At 35.4% G+C, this 15,374-nt stretch overlaps 1 protein-coding gene across 4 annotated transcripts in view; it reads left to right on the top strand.

The window, feature by feature from the left end:
- The window catches only part of LOC114147672 (alsin-like), an 80,784-nt gene extending 78,581 nt beyond the window's left edge, over positions 1 to 2,203 (top strand). For all 4 annotated transcript variants that reach the window (XM_028022228.1, XM_028022227.1, XM_028022229.1 and 1 more), the window contains 2 exons: positions 58 to 154; positions 1,699 to 2,203. In XM_028022228.1, the coding sequence (XP_027878029.1) occupies positions 58 to 154; positions 1,699 to 1,737 (136 nt within the window). In that variant the 3' untranslated portion in view covers positions 1,738 to 2,203. The remainder of the gene's footprint in view (positions 1 to 57; positions 155 to 1,698) is intronic.
- The last annotated feature ends 13,171 nt before the right edge of the window (positions 2,204 to 15,374 follow it).

Here is a 15,374-nt window from a genome sequence, read left to right as displayed (position 1 = left end):
CTGTCCGGTTCGGATGTTTCTGAGCCGTTTCTGTAGTTCATGTTCTTATTTCTGCAGGGTCAGGAACCTGGGAGCTGAAGTCAGCCTGATTGAAGACCTGATGGATCCCAACCTCCAGCATGGAGAGATGGGCCTCATGTTCACGACCCTAAAGGTAAGAAAGTCCAACAATCATCAAAACACAGATCATACTGGTGCTTGAAATCCTTGAAAATGCTTGAATTTCAACAGGGTGTATTGGAAACTGCTTGAAAGTTCTTGATAGTCAGTGTGCAGTTATGCAGAGTTCCCAAAAATTATAGCCAAACTTCAACATATTTTTACTCAAGTAAAAGTAAAAAGTGGCCAGAAATTACTCAAGAGTAAAAAAGTATTTGATAAAAAGTTTTATAAAGTACTGAATAACAGATCAAATTATTAATCATTTAAAAATTATATCATCAGGCGGACCGAAATATAAAGCTAAGTGGAAATTTTTGAATTTGAATTTTTGTATTTTGAAAATCAAAATTACAATAATTCATTTAAATAACAATAACAAAACCAGGCAAGTGAAAAATTTCCAAATCAGTTTCTATTAATAAAAAACTGATGAAACTTTAACAAAAACTGCAGGTGTGTGTCTGTCTAGTGAATCTTTGGTTAAAACATGTTTGTTTTTCACTGGGTGGGTAGAAAATAAAGAATTTTACTCAACTAAAAGTAGCGATACTTCATAATAAAATTACTTAAGTAAAAGTAGAAAATACAGAGTAGTAAAAATACTCCTAAAAGGTTGTCTATACATATATACACACACATATATATATGTATATATTTAGTTACTCAAGTAAATGTAACTAGTCAATGCCCAACTCTACACTTTTGTAATAAATGTCAACGTTATTTACAGTGGAAACCAGATATTTTCATACAATTGATAAAGAGAAACATATTTTTTCTCATTGTCTAACGTAAAACAAGATAAATTTGGTCTGATTTTAATTCAGTCAGAATCGCCAAAATTATTTATATTTTCTAAATGCCAGAGAACGTAGCGAGAACATTTTTCAGAGATTTATTTGTAGCTCTCTTTGTATATTTTGTTAAAGCATTTAATTTCAGTAGGATGCTTAAATACATTGTTTCATACATATGTATAAAACATTGTATGTAGGTATTAAACAATGTTATAGAATTTTATTATTTATTTTGGGTAAAATTATAATTTTGTTTTTTGGACCAGTCTGGTGGTTAGGGGGTGAGAGAGACTTTCCAAAACATAACATTTTGTTATGTTTTAATTTACCTGATCTCTGCTGTAGCATACTATCATGAGACATTATTAAAACCAGTAAAAAATGATATTAAAGAGTGAATTGAAACTGTCTTGTTTTAGTTGAGTCATATTGTTTTTATCGCCATAGTGTGGCGCTTGAAAACTTACCTTGAAAATGCTTGGAAACTGTTCAAACCCTGTTATTATTGTCATTATTATTGTTCTGTCTGTAGATTTGAACAGGTTCAGGCAGAACGTACATAACTGCATGCCTTCTAGTTTTTCCCATTTTGAGGAGTTACTGAGACAAATGGGCTTCTGTGTCACATCACATTTATACCCCATGGAAACTTTAACTCATAATTAAAAAGTTTCAGGGTTTGTTTTTGTCTTTATATTCTGGACAGAAACACATTTTTGAGTCACTTTACCTTCCGTAGGCTTGCTTCATCCAGATCCAACAGGAATCCACAACATAACCAGTGATTCAGGCCCAGTTTGATGGAACAGAACCAGTATTATCTCCCAGTTTCCAGCTGCTGCAGCCACGCAGAGCGGACGATGTCCGGCGCTGCAGAGAAAGCCGGTCTGCCCGCCGATCACTCAGGAAGCAACAGTTAGCAGAATGACGCAGCACAGCGCCCTCTGCTGTTGGAACCTGGTAACACCTGCTCAAATACACTGACGTTCAGAATAGAAAAGGAACATTTATTATTCCACAAAGGGGAAATGCATGTGCAACAGCAGAACAAAAAGTTACAAAAGTGTTGAAAATATATCAATAAAAAACAATAATAATAATAATAGACTGTATAAGATTACAGATAGAAATGTTGTACTCAGAATCCAAGGGAAGTGCATGTGTACTAAACTTTAAATAGAAACAAATTGTTTACAGTACAATATATCAGTGAAGAGCAGAAAGCCAGAAATGTTATTTAAAAACATAGTAAATTATTGTGCAAATAAACAGCAGCATGTACATAAACACTTTGATGATTTTAGAGTCCGACTGCTGCTGGGAGGATTTTGTTTTAAATAAGTTTGATTATTATTCAAAAGTTGGAGCTGCTGTGATTCTCTTTTCTCAGTTTTTATATTTAAACTTCAGGCAAAAGGAAACCACTACTTCACTTTAAAAACTTGATTTATTCAAGCACTTATGAAATTAATTTAAATGTTTTTTCTAACACTTTACTAACACAATTCTCTTGAAAAGAACGTACAGTTTGATAAATGTAATTGGACTAATATTACTACTAGAGCAGCTACAGAAAAGGGAATAAATCCTGTTTTTACTGTAAATGTTTGTTTCTATGAAAGAAAATATTTTTAAAAATAATGTCAAACCACTTTGGATGCAGAAATGCAGTTTGGTGTTTTACTAAACACGTGTGTGAGTGTTCATGTTTAAAAAAAACTAACAAACCTGCTCATTGTCTTATGCTGTGTCAGCACTGAATGTAATGTACTGTATTTTCCGCACTATAAGGCGTGGCACCGCATTATAAGGCGCATAGAATAGACGCTACAGTAGAGGCTGGGATTACATTATGCATCCATTAGATGGAGCTGCGATAAAGGGAATGTCAACAAAATAGTCAGATAGGTCAGTCAAACTTTATTAATAGATTACAAACCAGCGTTCTGACAACTCCGTTCATTCACAAAATGAATAAGCAGGTGTTTGATTATTTTCCCCGAGGTAAAGTCAGTGACGCGGTATTTTCGTGACACAGTTTATCTTTTAAGGTATAACATATAGTGGAGGGGAGCTTTTCCTCGATTCAATAAACACGTAAAAAACAGTCTGATGCTGTTACGGTAAATCAAACGTTAGTGCAATCACAATATAGATCCACTTCCGCTATAACCATTGATTCGTTCATGTTAAATTCTCTTGCTGCTGCTCTATTCCCCTGTTCTACTGCATGACTGATCACCTTGAGCTTAAACTCTGCGTCGTAAGCGAGTCTCTTAATAGGAGCAATTTTGGGGTCTTTACACAAAACCCAGCATGCACTGCGCGCTTCTTCTTCTACGGGGGAAAATGAAGTCAGCGGCTGCTTACCGTAGTTGTGAGACCTGTTGTGGCTCAATATTGGTCCATATATAAGGCGGACCGGATTATAAGGCGCACTGTCGGCTTTCGAGAAAATGGAAGTTTTTTAGGTGCGCCTTATAGTGCGGAAAATACGGTAACCATTAGTCACTACTTTTAAAGTTAAATATTTTATAATATATTTTAATTGGAAAGAAAAAAGGATTTAATTAAGATGATTAGAGCCAATGTTCAAATATTAGTTATTTAATCTCAGATGTTATGATTGGCTAAATCATTATTTGATGCCAGAAAATGTTCTAGAAAGGTATGTTTATATCATCTACAACAATGAAGCATCAAGGTACTTCTGTTCTCTTGTAGAGAGTGTACTGTAATCATTTATTTATCTGAGAGGTACTTTGATGTTTTTATTTTCTTTATTTTCCTAAAACACTGCAGAGTAATTCCTGCATTGCAGTAAACATTTCAGCCCATTGTTTTGTACTGGTTGCTTTTGTTTTCACAAACTGTAGCACCTTACACATCCTTTTTCATCACTTGAATGGAACTAAAAGTGATTATTTTTCTAATCAAGTTTGTATATTTTTTTAACTTCATAGCTTTATAAAAGACTGATCATCTTGCACTGAATGTTTAGTTTGATGGTTCAATATTTAAAAATGGATGTAAAAAAGGGGTAATAAACTTATTTTGGTTCCTGGAATGTGTCCTGATTTGTTTTGTCTTTATTGTCTCTCATGAGTTTTTCGACAAAGACGATATTCAGCATTTTCTACGTAACATATCCACAAAATATTATGTATTTTCTCGCCATTTTTTCCCTTTTACCTGCTGTTCAAACACTGAACAATATATCAGCATTACGTAGTGAAAGCTTTTACAATCATGACGGAGATTTAAGATTTTGTATGTTCAGTTTTTATTGAAGAAGCAAACGGTAACGGCTTTCAGCGGCAACGGCTGTTCGTATCCTAGCAACACAACAGTAGACGAGCAGGAAAAACCAGATCCGGTTAAGAACTCTTCAAAATAAAACACTTTCCCAAAATAAGTCGTGCTTGACACTTAAATGCGTTTTACTAAACTTTTTTGTAATGATACACAATCGTCACATTCAGTGAATAATAATCATGTAAAGTACACTTTATATGTAAATAAGCAAGTACGGCAGGAAAATCGGAAGGAAAGGACGGACGACTAAAAAGAAAATGAATTAAATCAAATCTGCATTTTAGATAGAACATTTTAAAGACAGAGGGAAGATTTAAGACTTTTACGCAGTTCTTTTTCACTAAAGAGTGAGATGGAAGCCTTTATTAAGGTTCACACTGAATACAGACTACATATACACACACCTTAACACTGTAACATTTTATGTGTTTGTAATATTTTTTTGAGAATCAAGTTACTTATATTTAAAGGCTGTGCCAAGTTAAACTTACGATCACTACATACAGCTGTTTACGGACATAAAATGGTAATATCTTATAAATATTTATACTTTCAACCTGTGCTTTGCTCTTTTCGTTTGTGAATGTGAAGCTTTCAGATTTACTTTATTTAAATCTTATTTTTTTAATCAACATTTTTTAAAATTTTTCAGCTAGTCTGGAGATTTTGTCTGAGTAATGGCACCAAATGGACACAGGAGGGGGCCAGTGGTGCAGGTCAGTGTAGAGTGTTGCAGTTGAAAACACCTAACAGCTTTGTGTTTAGCTTTGTGCTGATGCTGACTATGTCAACTCTGAAAAGCAGATTAATCTGTGAAACTCTGCAGTGATGTGCTCTACTCTCGCTGGCTTCATGTTTGGTTTCTGGTGCAAATATTTTTTTTTAAAAAATCTAAAATTGTTTAGATAATGATCTGCAGAAAATAGTTGTGAGATCTTATTTCATTATGAACAATTAATTAAAGTATCATGGAATATATATTACATTTATAAGAAAACAGTTTAACAAAATTAATTTTTACCAGATATTTGATTCCATATGTACGGAAGAAGATTAGGGCCAATGAATAATAAAAGGAATTCTGACTTTTTTTCAGAATTTTGAAAAAAAAATTTAAAGACAAGGGGATGATTAGACTTGGATTGAGTTTTAGAGCAACAAATTCTGGGTGAATTTGGTGGGAATCAAAGGATATGTTTATATTGCTTCTCTTATAAAAGGCCCTGGGGAGCTTCCTGAAGTGTATGAAAGCACTTTTAAGTAAAAATCTTTCTACTAGTTGTGGGCGATGATCCAAATGTCCAATGTATGATTCACCAGACACACAAAAAACTTTCCTCCATTGCTATCATCTCAGTCTGCAGAGAATCTGTGGTGTGAACTGATTAAATAAATGTACTAAAACTACAAAATTCTAACATTGTACTACTGCTATGTCAGAAAAAGTATTTATCACATACATTTTTTTCTTGTAATGCTCTTACAGCATGAAAATTGTTATTTGGAAAAGCCCAACTTGATAGAGTTTTCAAAGTCAGAGATTATCAGACCTTGGAAAGTCGCCTCCATCTGGCAGACAATGGCGTAACAAACACCAATTTACCGGTTCATCTACTCTTTCCAGGCTGCGTGAAAATTTTTCTGAAGCAGACACGGTTCAGCGAAACGCGGGAGGATGTCTGCCGTGTTTAGGAAATAATCAAAAGCTGCTGGCTCCTGTTTTGGAAAGATCTGAACAATGGAGACGAGTGGACAGCGACACAAAAACACTTCTGAAAAAATAAGATTAAAGGAAAGAAAACAATCACTGCAGCAATTAGAAGAATTAAGATGAACATTTACTTCTTCAACTAGCTAATTGTGCAACTGTGTGTTCGTAAACTGACTAAACACAAAAAAAGTCATTTTTGTTTCACATAAATTGTTATGATTTGATCCATTTCTGTTTGTTAGAGTTTAAGACAGAGTTGACCATTTTTATTTGGATAAAGGAAAGTTATATGGTAAAAAGAGACAAAATGAGAAGCATGAAACTAATAAATGTGGAGTGGTAAAAACATACAGTGTAACAGATTAAATCTTATGTTGGTATATGCTCATGAAATGGCAACTACACTAATTTTCATCAGTGTAGTAATTTTAATCCCTACTTAATTAAACAATTATATTTTCTAAAATTATGTCTGTACTAGTTAAATTTAGAGGAGGAAAACTTCTTCGTACTTTAAAAAAAGGATTCCAGATTTATCTTTACCGTATCTGATTTGTTTTGGTGAGACAGAACGGTTCCCACAGTGTTTTCCATCTGGGTGGAAAACTTTCTTTAGCTTCCAGTCAGAGTTTGAACTGCAAATACACACATCAAAACCCCAAAAACTCAGGATTTCCATATAAACACCTCTGTTCCTGCTGAGTTTGTCAATGGAAATAATGTTTTACTTCACAAATACAAGCTAAAGAACAAGCCCAGAGAATGACACTGGGTTTTTTAACACTATACAAATATGCATAAATGGGATGAACAACGCCTTTTGCAGGCAGCAGCAGAAAAAAAAGGCTGTGTTGTGATCCAGCATTTAATGTTGCATCAGTAAACTGTATTTGTGTGCATTCATGCAATTTCCGACTGTTTCATTCCCCCTGAACGCACCATTAGCCTTCTGGTACATGTCAATACTTACTTACCTCCTCCTCTTCCTCACGTCATTAGTCCTGTAATGAAGATCACTGCCTTTAATCTGTGGCGATACATTTACTCTGTTGAATAATAAAACTGAAAAATATGAAGACCAGCCGACATAATTATATTCTCATCTCCTTTCTCTTCTCCGTTTGGGTTGAACTGTCTTCGGTTGACTTTCTACCCGGCCAATCAGGGAACAGAAGGAGAAGTCCTGAACGATGACGTCAATTTTCTGCGCTGTTTAGTTCTGTAGTTTTAGCGACGGCAGCGGAGAAAATTCCTTCAGTTCAGTTCTTCCAAAGGATTTAACATTAACAGCCGCCATCTTGTACAGCTCGGCTCTTCGCGATGGAGGACGGTTGTTTACAGTGAACGCAATTTCCGGTAAGTTTCATAGCTGTCAAACTGACACGTTATATGTCGAGGACAAACTTAGATTTTAAACTTCAACACGGGTCGCGCTAACAGCGGTTAGCGCGACCCGTATTTGGAGGCCTTGAGTCCTCGACGCGGCCGTCGCGGGTTCGACTCCCGGACCCGACGATATTTGCCGCATGTCTCCCCCATTTCCTGTCAGCCTACTATAGCCTACCGTGCTATAAGGGACACTAGAGCCCACAAAAAAAAGACCCCTGGAGGGGTAAAAAAACAAAAAACAAAACTTCAACACATAAAACTACCCAATCGTTTCTCGATATCCGTCCAGACCTTATTTTACAGGCTAGTACCGATGAGATCTGTGGCAGAATTTTTGTCTGCATGTTTCAACTTAAAATATTAAAATATTCCCTACAAGGGTGTATTAGGGCCACTGTACGTTTTAAACATACATTACTGTAATCTCAGAAATTTCTAGAAAAAAAACAGACATTTCTGAGTTTCAAAAGTGAGATTTTGGAATTTCAAAATGTTTACATTTTCTTGCTTTTTCTAGAAAATTTCTGAGATTAATCTAAAATGTGGGAATTTTTTGATTTTTAAACTCAGATATTTAGACATTAATCTCAGAATTTTTCTAGAAAAAAACAAATTTCTGAGTTTTTTTCTAGCAAATTGTCAATATTTCAAACTCAGAAATTTTCTGGAAAAAACAAAGAAATATATGAGTTATTTTACAAGCAGATTTCTAGATATCAAATTCAGAAATTTCTTTTCTGAATTTTCTGACATTAATCTCAACTTTTCTGTAAATGTTTTTTAATTTTCAAGCTCAGAGATGTCTATTTCTTTTGTAGAAAATTTTTTTCTAAAGTTTTTTGTAGCAAAGTTTTGACACATTCTCTTGTTTTTTCTAGAATATTGTCTAGATTGATTTCAAATTTTTTTCCATCAAATTTTCAAACTGATGCACCTTAGGGTTGTTTTTTTTATTATTATTATAGTATCGCTACTCTTACTTGAGTAAAATTTCTGGAGTCTCTTCACTGAGTTAATAAACTGCAGATGTGTGTCTGGTGAATTTTTGATTGAGACATGTTTTTCAAAGTTTTATAAGACTTTTATTGAAAGAAACTGATTTGAAAAAATATTCTTTTGCCCAATTTTTTTTTTTTTTTTTTTAGAAAAGTTTAGATTAATCTAAAGTTTGAGTTGTTTTCTAGCAATTTTTATTTCATTTTTAAGACTCAAAGAAGTCTGTTTTTTCTAGAATATCTCTGATTAATCTAAAATATCCTTAGTATTCTCTAGTAACTTTTGGAATTTTTAAACTTAGACGTGTGTATTCCAGAAAATTTCTGAGATTAATTTAAAAATCTTAAAACTTTATTCTTATTTTATGCTTTTTCATGAAAGTTTTTCTTAGTATGGCTTTAGTACTTTGTCATACTTTGTAATTGATGAGTAAAAAACTAAATTTGAAAGCTTTTCTTTGGATAATCTCAGATTAGGCCACCAGTTTGTCACTACAGACCCTCTGAATGTTTTTGTTATTAGAGATGCCCCTGAACATGTAAGGCGAGGAGGAAGCTACTGCAGAATGACTTCATTTCTGTGAAAACTGCCAGCTGAGAACTTCCAGGGACGACTTGACGACTGAAGTCAATAATTTATGCTCCGTGTCGCTGCGAGGATCTTATGAGGAGCAGCTTCTCACGTCATCCACTGGAAAACAAGAGCTAACAGGAGCAGGAATCCACATTCCTGAGGATCGCGTCGCCGGAGGAGGCTCTTCTTCACATCCTGGTGAGGAATGTCAGATTCAGCCTTTGTTCACACACTGACACCCAGACTAATAACCAGGATACATATGACCTCAGAGGTGCTGCTGTGACACCCTGAAGCCTTTTCTGACCAAACCGCTTGGCCCTTTAAGAACAAACTGATTACTTCCTGAGAGATTATTAGCTCCTTCACAAATTCTTCACTTGTTTCTTTATACTTATATATGAATATAAACATGTAAGAGGGTTTTAATTTAACAATATTATTGTTGTGAAGTTTGTCAAAATTGGTTCATTTATTATTCAAATTCATTTTGTTTAGTCATAAAGATATTTATTGGTACATCGGTCATGGTGCGTTTGGCAGTTGGTGGTTACCATAGCAACGCCATGAAACCTTCACTGACCCACTGCAGCAGTTCGAACCATCATTCTGCTCATTTCTTTAAAAACAAACTGATTAGTAGATTATAAAACCTTCACATTTTTCTGATCCCAAGTTGGGTAGTAAGTAGTTACATTTACTCAATTACATTTACTAGAGTAAAAGTACAACTACACTGTTCTTTATACTTTTACTTGAATAATTTTTGAAGTATAGCTACTCTTGAGTAAAATTTCTGGAGTCTCTTCACTGAGTAAAAAAACTGCAGATGTGTGTCTGTGTCTGGTGAATTTTTTATTTAAACATGTTTGTTTTTCAAAGTTTTATAAGACTTTTATTGAAAGAAACTGATTTGAAAAAATATTCTTTTGCCTAATCTTATTGTTTTTTTGTTACTTAAAATGAATTACTATCATTTTTGTTTATAAAATACCAAAATTTCCACCTGACTTTATATTTGGGTCCGTCTGATGTAATTTCTAAAAATCAAATGATTGATAATTTGATAACTTGAATAGACTTCTTACCAAAATACATTTTTCCTCTTACTTGAGTAATTTCTTTGATTACTTTTTACTTTTACTTGAGTAAACATACAATGAAATAGTTTCTCCTGACATTTATTGGTATATCAGTTATGTCATGTTGCTTTTGACAGTTGGTGGTTACCATAGCAACACCATGAACCCTTCACTGACCCACTCCAGGAGTTCGAATTACCATCAAGCTTTGTTCAAAAGTGATTCTATAAGAATAAGCTGATTATTATAAAGATTATTAACACCTTCACAACTTCATTCACTCTTTTCTCATATATATCCACTTTGACTCAAAGCAGACGTCCGCCCGGACATATACGCACATAGATCAATTTCGGCATAAAACAATGTTCGCATCGAACTGTTTTGCATGCGACATTGAGCTGATTAGGGTGAGAATTAGCACACCCAGCTGGTGAGGACCCAGCTAGCTCATCAAACTTACTAGTATCCATTGGGATTGTGGGAAATAAAGGAATTTGTCATGAGAAATGTAGGCAATTGGTACTCTTCACTATAAAATCCCAACTGTGTTTTCACACCTGATCCTTTTGGTTTCATTTGGTCCCAAAATTGCAACATTTCTTACAGTTACAGATGATGTGATTTGCTCTGTGCCAAATGAGACCTTCTGAAAAACCTGTTCCCCTCCTCGCCTGTGGTGGCGCTGCACCAAGAACCACTGAAGAAAACGACAAGAAAACCTCTGAAGACACTGAGCACAACTTCTTTCTTCCTGAAATGTAAACAAAATCATTTTCCTGATTGTAATTTTTGCTCTTTTACCTTCCTTAAGCCTCGTCGTTCTTTTAGTTACATATTATTGTAAATAAAAAAGAGAAAGAAAAAGAAATGTAAACAAAAATGGAGTAGCGTCAGATTTTAGCGGTTGTAGGAGACTTACTCGTTTGTTTTGGTTGTATTTACCCAGAATGCCCTACGCCATAGTTCGCTTACTGTTTTTGGAGCGATATCCGGTCCGCTTGCGTTCAAACCGCATCAGAGTTCACTTCAACCGAACAGAAACCAAGGTTTTTAGATCAGAGTTCACTTCTTTGGTCTGGATGAAAGCTTGATTGCGTGTTCACACTTCCCCAAATAAAGGCTGGAAATTACAGCAAACAATGAAAAAAGTGCCAAAAATAAAAAACAAAAAACAAAACAGGAGAGATTATGGAAAATACAGGAGCCGGAATCTCGTTCTGAAATAAAACACAAGAACCCCAAAACTCAATCTCCAGTGCAACAGATTATGGCTTCAACACATTAAACTTTGGATCAGTTATCCTCACCTGGTGATTTCGTTTTCTGCTCTCCTGCAAATTTCATATTAAACATGAATTTGATCCCAAAGCGGAGAGAAAACTATAAACTTTATCTCGCTACGCTGCAGCGTCCGGACCAAAAATGACATTCTGTGTCTTTCATTCTCCCTGTTCACTCGCAGGTTTTAGAAAAACAAGAAGACTGCGTCCGCATGTTATTTTTTCAGAAACATTCATTCATGAACACATAAAATTACATAATTCAAAACAGCTGCTTTCCAGTTGTTTTTGCTTAAATAGCATTTTTTAAAACTCGGGGCGTTTGGGACGCCCCCCGACTTTGCAGAAATGTCGTTAAACGTTTGTGTTGAGCTGAAGGTTTTAGTCAGGCTGAGGTTTGTATCGTTGGCCCGTGTGCTGACCCAGTTCTCCTGCTCCGGTTGGCATCACCTGCAAACGGCGGCCGGCTGCACAGAGACGCTTTCACTGCGCTGCAAACACTCGCTGGCCAAGTCTGTGAAACATGACTGTGTTTGAAGTGAGTGAGGCCGCAGAAACAAGCTGCAGTATTTCTGCTGCGCCAAGCGTGTGTGTGCACTGGGGTGTGTGCGTGTGTGTGAGACAGACGTCAGGAGCAGGACTCTATCCAGAGCTTTTTTCCAAAATAAACACTCAAGTGCGTATGCTAAATCTAACAGATGTTAAAAATAATCCTCTTTCCACGTCATGTGTCTTTGAGACACAGATGGAGAAAATATCTCTGTGGAAAATTTCCTTTTTTTCTTTGTATGTGTGTGAATACATTTATAGAGGTCTTTGCCTCCATAAAGTATGGAAAAAGTTAAATTGGACCTTTTTTTTCAACATTTTTTATCAGGTTGCACAAAATTTATTGACTGTAACATAAGAAAACTTTTTATGTCATTTCTGTCAAAAAGCTCCTGTTTTTGCAAAATATCTAATTTAAGGAATTTAAACTTACAGCACATTGAAAAACATGTAGCTTACAAATTATTTAGCAAGTTAAATATTTTGCAGCTAAATATTGAGATGAAATAATTAATTACTAATTTAATCATTTATTAAGTTAGTAATTAAAATCATTTTATTATTTATTAATTTAAATAATTAAAAATTATTTTAGTTGAAATAATTAAAATAATAGATGTTGATGTTTGAGCATCTACAGAGCTAACTATGCTAATTTATTAATAATTATTCATTATCACTAAATTAATCATTTAGTAATTAATTATTACTAAATTATTAATTTAGTAATTAGTAATAATTGTTTATTATTATAATTGTTTATGATTTAGTGGCCTCAGGATCTCATCTCTGCTTTTCGCAGACGATGTGGTCCTTTTGGCTTCATCAGATCGTGATCTGCAGCTCTCGCTGGAGCGGTTCGCAGCCGAGTGTGAAGCGGCCGGGATGAGGATCAGTGCCTCCAAATCCGAGGCCATGGTCTTGAGCCGGAAAAGGGTAGAGTGCCTTCTCCGGGTCAGGGGGGGTGTCCTGCCCCAAGTGGAGGAGTTCAAGTATCTCGGGATCTTGTTCACGAATGGGGGAAGAAGGGAGCGGGAGATCGACAGGCGGATTGGCGCAGCGTCTGCTGTCAAGCGGGCGCTGTACCGGTCCGTCGTGGTGAAGAGAGAGCTGAGCCAAAAAGCGAAGCTCTCGATTTACCGGTCGATCTACGTTCCCACCCTCATCTATGGTCATGAGCTTTGGGTCATGACCGAAAGAACGAGATCGCGGATACAAGCGGCCGAAATGGGTTTTCTCCGTAGGGTGGCTGGGCTCTCCCTTAGAGATAGGGTGAGAAGCTCAGTCATCCGGGAGGGACTCAGAGTAGAGCCGCTGCTCCTTCACATCGAGAGGAGCCAGTTGAGGTGGCTTGGGCATCTGGTCAGGATGCCTCCTGGACGCCTCCCTGGTGAGGTGTTCCGGGCACGTCCCACCGGGAGGAGGCCCCGGGGAAGACCCAGGACACGCTGGAGAGACTATGTCTCTCGGCTGGCCTGGGAACGCCTCGGGATTCCCCCGGAGGAGCTGGAAGAAGTGGCCGGGGAGAGGGAAGTCTGGGCCTCCCTTCTGAAGCTGCTACCCCCGCGACCCGACCTCGGATAAGCGGAAGAAGATGGATGGATGGATGGATGGATGGAAGAGAAAAAAAATAGAAGTTCAAAAATATTTTTCACCTCATTTGTTAAAAAAAAATTCCAACTTAATGACAATAAGAAAAATGTAAAAAATATGGAGCTGAAATGATTAATCGGATTAATTGTGATTAATCGATTATTGACATAACTAATTTAGAAAGCAATTAATCATTAACTGGAGTATAGAGACGTAGAAAAGATGGATGGATGGATAATAATTGTTTATTATTACTAAGTAATTGCTACATTATTTAGTATATAATTATTATTTAGTAAATAATAGTTGTTAGGCTGTTGGCAGGATAGCTCTCCTGTAGCAGTCTGTATCACAGCTAATTTGAAGAAGCCTCTGACTGAAGACACTCTTGAACATTTAGATAAATAATTTAGTTAAATATGTAATTTGCAAGCTTAGTATTTAGAGTGTAAGCTAAATGTTTAGCTATGACATTTATAAATGTCTGAATAACATGGTGAAAAAGTGACTTTGAAAAATGAACACTTTTTTTTTCTCTGACAAGCTAAATAAACAAAAATGTTGCTGTTATTTATTTGCTGTGTAACTTTTCAAACGGCATCCTATAAAATACTACTTCAGTATTTTGCTCTGTTAGCCCATTTGATTTTGATTTTATAAAGAAGTTTCATTCAAACCTGTTGATGAAATGTTGAATGACAGAGGAAGTGTTGAGTCAGCACAGCATCTGTCGCCGGGTCCAGATTATATCTGCACTTCATGTTAACGCAGATTAAAGTGCTCCAGATTGTGCTTTGATGAGGCAGCAGGTTCTGTGAGTCCGTCGGGTTTCAGATTACGACACCAGGAACACGACTAGATCCTCAAAGAATCTCTGAAACTTTACCTGCAGCTAAACTAGACGGGTCAAGTTTCTCTCCTTCTAACGTTTGACAGGGCTAACTGCTAATTTAGTGACATTTATACACATATTTTTCTGTGCAGAAATAGATTAATTTAATACAATTAATGTGGAAAAAGTGTGAATACTTTCTGGATGGATTGCAGCTCCAGAATATTTCCCCAAACTCTTGGGAGTCATTAAGATGTTTTGGGAAAATATGAAATGAAACTTTTTTGCGTGTGGTTCTATTGCTGAATCATGAACTTTGACCTTCACAGATGTGAGTGAGTGCTTAAGATGTTGTTCAGGGTTAGTAATTTCATTTATTTATCCATTCAAAACCCAGTTTATCCAAACTGGGTTTTCAAAAACAAAAAAGTCAAGTAATCAGAGAAAACAAATGCATACATAACCAAGAACAAAATAATTAGCTTACTACTTTTATGTTTGAAAATAAGTAAACACGTATTTAATCTTACCCCTTAAATCAATTTAATGAAATATATTAGTACATATATGACTCGTTAATTAGCAGAAATTTGTAGTTAAAACCATGTTATGATATTTATCCATAACAACATAACATGCTATAACACTACTAATCTGCTGTTAGTTTAATCTTTTATTATATATATTTACATTAATACTTTTTTTATTACTTATTTATTTATTATTATTAGAGTCTTGCAACAAAATGTCTTTCAATTTGTACATTTTTAAACGTACAATTGAATAACAATAAACTTTGTCCATGTGTCTGTTCTAAAAAAAGCAACAAATAAATTATATTACATAAACAAAATTTTAAAATACTTTGTTGATCCCAAAGGGAAAATAAATGTTGTTGTAACTCTGAAAAATTTAAATTCATATAAGAGTTATTGTAGATAGTGATGGCTGTTGGCTGGAAAGTTCTCCTGTACCAGTCTGTATTGCAGCGAATTTGAAGAAGCCTCTGACTGAAGACAGTCCAGACAGTGTCATGAAGAGGATAGTCAGGGTTAGCCATAATTTCTTCATTTTATGTTAACTTATGTTACT

This window comes from Xiphophorus couchianus, chromosome 7 (genome assembly GCF_001444195.1).
Source record: "Xiphophorus couchianus chromosome 7, X_couchianus-1.0, whole genome shotgun sequence".
NCBI classification, from domain to species: domain Eukaryota; kingdom Metazoa; phylum Chordata; class Actinopteri; order Cyprinodontiformes; family Poeciliidae; genus Xiphophorus; species Xiphophorus couchianus.
Note: the sequence above shows the minus strand (reverse complement) of the source record. Positions and strands in the feature narration are given on the sequence as shown.